The following is a 6,000-nucleotide window of genomic DNA, read 5'->3' as shown; positions in this document are numbered from 1 at the left end:
GTGACCCAGGATCGAACCTGGGACCTCGGCGCCGTGAGGCCATCGTGCTGCCCTTTCTCCTGAAACCTTTATTAGATTTATTGAAAATGTATTTGTTGAAGTCAAGACTCATCATATAGTCTCCCACTGAAGCATATTCTTATAAAGTAAACTGTTCATTCTCCTCAGTCCTTCCAATCTCTGCAGACTTTTAAAAGACAAGATTGGCCTCAAGTAATTGCTTTTTCCAGATTTGCCCCATCTACTACCCTGAACTGGAGGCAATTCTCCTTCATCTGGGTTTCTCATTTTAAAAGTATATGATCCAACTTCACCAACTAGCCTCCAGCCGGACAACTGTAAAAATAGATTGTGCAGGATCAATTTGGATCCTTTAGCAGATGAAAACAAACCCAACAATTGAAGTAAAGTGAAAAGCAACTTTTATTGGCAAAAAACCATGAGATTATATGTGCGAGCCATGATTAAAGGATGTACAAAGATGTAGTTAACACAGATAATTATCATTGATCACAGGGCAGGAATCAGGACTATTTCCTTAGAACAGTTTCTCTCATTCTCAAACGATTCCCTTTGGTTTAATGGCAGATTGAATTCAATGCAATGTAAACACTGGTTTAATTAGGCTTCAGTTGAACTGATTGAATTGATAGTGACTTACGAAATGGCACTACAATGCTTATAACCTCTGCTGTTACCATTGTTTAAAAAAAATGAATCATTCATAAGATGAAAGACAAAATATTACAACACATTTTCAGGGAAGACCCAAAAAGCTCCGCAGCAGGAATTAAGACTTTTCATAAAAAGATAAATTATTGGCAAATTAGGCAATGGAGGAACTTGATAAAAATACAGCAGGCTCACAAATGCAAAATGTTCTGTTCACGAATATTAGGTTAGGACATGCCTCAAAGACTAAAACCATTTTGTGCTATAAAATTGATTAGGCAATGTCCTGTCTAACAGTCCTTTGGATTTTTCACTTAAGAATCAGTCATTAGTATTGTAAGAAAGCACAAAAATTACCAATTATACAATGAATTACCATCACCTACATATCAGATGTGTGGCTTACAAAAGTGGTTGCCATGTTTTTAAAATCACAAAGCTCTGACATGAAAGTTCAAAATTACAAGATCTTTTTGATAACTGAACCCAGAGGATAAAAAGGTACAGTACTGTAAAGTTTCTATCAAATACATCTACAGAAGGAGACTCTCCTGTGCACCTACACAGGACAGTGCGATTGTGGCCATCGCTGAGAAATATTATTGCTTCAGTTACGGTCAAAGGCATTACTGACATCATAGAGACACTGGTGTACGACAAAGTAAACTTTCTCAAAAGATACCTCTGCTTTCCAGTGCCTTCATCCACATTTCAGACAGTTTCTTGGAGACTTGCTTCCAGTTTAACTGGGTTCATTTTGGGATTGCTCTGGTGTAGTTGGTTTTACCAAGTCCTTCAGGGCTGTTCAATTAGGGTTATGGTACTCAGTGTTTAGTTTATCTTTACTACAGAAAACCACTTGCATGACATTTACTGTGTTGTTGTCATTGATGTTTCGAGGTTAGAAAGGTCTGTGCAGCTCTTGAAAAATAATCTAGTAAGAGCTGAGCTGGATAAAGATCAATGGTCTTTCTTCATTGTGATTTATGTTCTATTGCCGATTATGGGTTCCAGTTATTGGATCTGCCAACTCTTCAACCAGTCTACTAAAGAAGGCTATTAGCTTGGCGTTCAACACCTTGGTTGAGGGAGTGGGGGATGGCATTATGGCACTCTTACCACCTCATTCAGAGTTTATTTTTCTTAGTCTCTAAAGGACAGATTATTTATGTATAAAGTGTTCAGTCCAAGATCTGTATTATCTCTAAAAGCTGGAGTTGGCTTTTCCATTGGCATGTGCATGGGTGTGGAATTGCAGGAATGATTGAACTGAACAAGTGGCTGGTGGGATAGATCTAACAGAAGAGCTTGATAAAGCAGTTGTGACAGTAGGGTTTGTCATTCTGCTCCTTGAAGGTGCCCTTGTTGAGCTGTTTCAGGCAGAAAGCACAGACAAAGTGCTCCGGGTGGAACTTCTTCCCCATGGCGGTGATACAGCGTCCTGTAATAGGCTTCTGGCATCCAGAGCAAAGTGAGTTGCGACGCTCATGATAATGCATCTCACAGTATGGCTGCCCCTCATGTTCGAAAAAGCTGCCATTTATGAATGGGGTGAAACATTCCTATAAGCAAGACAGAAACACAGATCTCACTAAAGTGGTTTTGTAATACAGCTGTCATCAATGCATGCAGATCATACACTTAGTTTGTCCAGTGATTTACAGTGACCACTTGGCATATCAATATTGTGCGCCACAGCATGAGTACCTTTGAACTATTTTGTTGTGTGCCAATATAGTGAGTTAATAAAAACTGTCTATTAGATTAGAATTTGCAATCAACATTCCATTAAAAAAATGTTTTCCAATTAGACATTTGTCTAGAAAAGCATTTAGGCATCCCCCACTTCCATTCTCGTGTCCATCGTGGATACACCATAAATTATTCCATAACACTTATTAAAGTAAGATTTTCAGGAAACAAGATATTGTGAGGTGTTTTTTTCATATTACTGCTCAAGATCACAAAATGTATAGAGATATAGAGATTAACTGAACACAATTACATACATGACTTTAGAGGCAAATTCTGCTTATTACAGTGCTAACAGGGATACAAATAAGTAATTTTTGCACAGGTACATATATTTGGATTTGGAAAATTCAATGTAACCATCACAGAATAAAATCATTACTAAAACAGTTCAAAGATTATATTTAGCATAGATTCAATGGAAAAATAAAACTATGAATTTGGGAACATAGCATTTTCTGTTCCCAAATTCATAGTCCAAAAGGACTTGACCAATTGGATGAGCTATCTGCGCTTCTCTCATTGTACCCTGCTATTCTTGTTTCTGTATTTTTGGCCTCGGGACATTTTACTACATGAATATCCCTAAATAAATGCATGGTTATCGAGTCTAAGATACAGCTGAAAGCAAATGAGGAAGATGTGGATAGGTTTGGGGAGGGAATTCCAGAGTTTACGGCCTAGACAGCTGAAGACATGGGCATCTAATAAATTTAGAGTACCCAATTCTTTTTTCCCAATTAAGGGGAAATTTAGCGTGGCAAATCCACCTACACATCTTTGGGTTGTGGGGGTGAGACCCACGCAGACATGGGAATAATGTGCAAACACCACACGGACAGTGACCCGGGGCTAGGATCGAACCCAGGACCTCGGTGCCGTGAGGCAGCAGTGCTAACCACTGTGCCACCGTGCCGTCCTAGACGTGACCGTCAATGATACAGCAATAAAAAGCAAAGATAAGCAAGAGACCACACTGGATGAGCACAAAGATCTCAATGGATTGTCAGGCTGAAAAAGCTTACAGAGAGTAGGGACAAGGAAAATGGCACAAAGCCATAGGACTCATTTGGAGAGCCGCTGCAGACACGGTGGGCTGAATGGTCTCTTTCTGTGCCAAAACACTTCTGCGATTCTGAGGGCTTGGAGGGATTTGAAAACAACCATTGAGAATATTAAAATTGACTCCTGGGTTATGGAAAACCTCAGTGTAGGTCAACAGGCACATGCGTAAACAGGACTTGGTGAGAATTAGCATATGGGTAGGAGAGTTTTGGATAAGTTATCTATTGAGGATGCAAGTTATGTCAGCATTGGAATAGTTGAGCCTAGAGGTTACAAAAACTGGTAGATGTTGAGCTGAGGTGGGATGAGCCATGCCTGTAGGCTAGAGTAAGAGCAACAGAGGAAACGTATAACAGTGAGAAGTTGTGAAGGTTTGGTAATCCACTGTGGGTAGAATACCATGTATTATTCCCATCAAGAAACATTTTAGCAGTAATCAAGGTTGAAGCATATGCTTCAGTCACAGTTGGCAGACGATATAGAGGAATTTGGAATGCCATGGAGGTAGCTGGAATTTAGAAAATAAAAATAAAACCTCAGACTGTTTTGTGGGTGATTTAGACAGAAGAGAAACAAGAGGTGCAGACAGGATTGGGGGGGAGGCTCTGACAGTCAGTGACGTCTCTACGTACAATAGACTGACAATGCTAAAAGAACTGACGGAAAGGCTTCAACTGACCAGGGGAACGAGTTACGACATATGCAAGTCAGAAACGTCCTCCATAGGGAAACGGCGACATACCAGCAGACACCAGGACATATTATTAGAAGAGCTGTTGGACGTGTGCGACGGTGGGGGAGGGGGAGGGGGGGGGGGTGCTGTGCGGACCTGTACATGCGACTGTTGGGAAAGGCACGCTGCCCACTGGATGAAATGAGAGAAAAACAGGAGGAAGAGCTAGGGATTGAAATAGGATGGGGATTCTGGAGTAAAGCACTGGACAGGGTCAACTCTACCTCTACATACGCAAGGCTAAGCCTAATGCAGCTAACGGTGGTACACAGAGTGCACCTAACCAGAACCCATATGGCATAGGAATGGCAGAATTGGCAGAATTGGCCACTCGGCCCATCGAGTTTGCTCCGCCATTCAATCATGGCTGATATTTTTCTCATCTCTATTCTCCTGCCTTCTTCCCATAACCCCTTATCCCCTTATTAAGTAAGAACCTATCTATCTTGAACTTAAAGACACAGTGATTTGGGACTTCCGGTGACGGCGGGCGTGAGGCAGCCGCGTGTTGGAGGCCTCCCGTTCGGGAACGGCATTGTTGGGGATTGACACCCGGTCCTAGGGGCAGCGAAGGCGGTAAAGGTCAGGAGAAAGCACAGGGAAGGGATATGTCGAGGACCAGTAAAAAAAACGGCTGTGACAACAGCTGAAAGTCTGTCGGGGAGTAGAAAGGTCACCACGGGGTTGGTAAAGAAAATGGCCAATCCACCCACCCGGCACATCGCTGGGTTGTGGGGATGAGGCCCACGCAGACACAGGCACTTTTTGTTTTTATGACTTTATTTTGTATTGTGCACATTTTTAGTCCCCTTATTTGAGGAAATATGTAGTGGCATTGGAGGCAGTTCAGAGGAGGTTCACTAGATTGATTCCAGTAATGAGGGGTTTGTCGTATGAGGAGAGATTGAACAGTTTAGACCTATACTCTCAAGAGTTTAGAAGATTGAGGGGAGATTTAATTGAGATATATAATATGCTAAAAGGTACGGACAAAGTGTACGTGGAGCTACGCAAAACGAGAGGTCATTATCTTAAAATAAGAGGGAGCAAATTTAAAACAGGTTTGAGGTGAAACTGCTTCTCCCAAAGAGTTGTGAATCTGTGCAATTTGCTACCCCAGAATGCGGTGGTTGCAGGGACAGTGAGTAGATTTGAGGTGGAGTTAAACAGATTTTTAAATTAGTAATGGGTTGAAGAGTTATGGAGAATGGGCAGGACAGTGGAGTTGAGGCCAGGATAGGATCAGCCATGATCACATTGAAGGTGTTTAGGCTCGGGAGGCTAAATTGCCTACTCCTGCTCGTAGATCATGTGTTCGTGAGAGGAGATACTCTGGCTGATTTTGCAATCCAGCTCTTGGCCAGTAACATTGTAGGTAACAGATGAGGAGCATATTAGCCATGATAAAATGGTGAAGCAGACTCGATGGTCCGAATGGCCTAATTCTGCCCCCTTTTCTTATTATGAACTTATTATCCTTCGGCCTCTGGTGGGGCTATAGAACATAGAATTTACAGTGCAGAAGGAGGCCATTCGGCCCATCGAGTCTGCACCGGCTCCTGGAAAGAGCATCCTACCCAAGGTTAACACTTCCACCCTATCCCCATAACCCAGTAACCCCACCCAACACTAAGGGCAATTTTGGACACTAAGGGCAATTTATCATGGCCAATCCACCTAACCTGCACATCTTTGGACCGTGGGAGGAAACCGGAGCACCCGGAGGAAACCCACGCACACACGGGGAGGATGTGCAGACTCCGCACAGACAGTGACCC

At 42.4% G+C, this 6,000-nt stretch overlaps 1 protein-coding gene across 11 annotated transcripts in view; it reads right to left on the bottom strand.

The window, feature by feature from the left end:
- Positions 1-405: 405 nt before the first annotated feature.
- Positions 406-6,000, bottom strand: part of pxna (paxillin a) — a 212,920-nt gene continuing 207,325 nt past the window's right edge. For all 11 annotated transcript variants that reach the window (XM_038792733.1, XM_038792762.1, XM_038792772.1 and 8 more), the window contains one exon: positions 406-2,234. In XM_038792733.1, the coding sequence (XP_038648661.1) occupies positions 1,968-2,234 (267 nt within the window). In that variant the 3' untranslated portion in view covers positions 406-1,967. The remainder of the gene's footprint in view (positions 2,235-6,000) is intronic.

Source organism: Scyliorhinus canicula, chromosome 1, assembly GCF_902713615.1.
Source record: "Scyliorhinus canicula chromosome 1, sScyCan1.1, whole genome shotgun sequence".
NCBI classification, from domain to species: Eukaryota; Metazoa; Chordata; class Chondrichthyes; order Carcharhiniformes; family Scyliorhinidae; genus Scyliorhinus; species Scyliorhinus canicula.
This window is presented reverse-complemented; position numbering and strand designations above follow the sequence as displayed.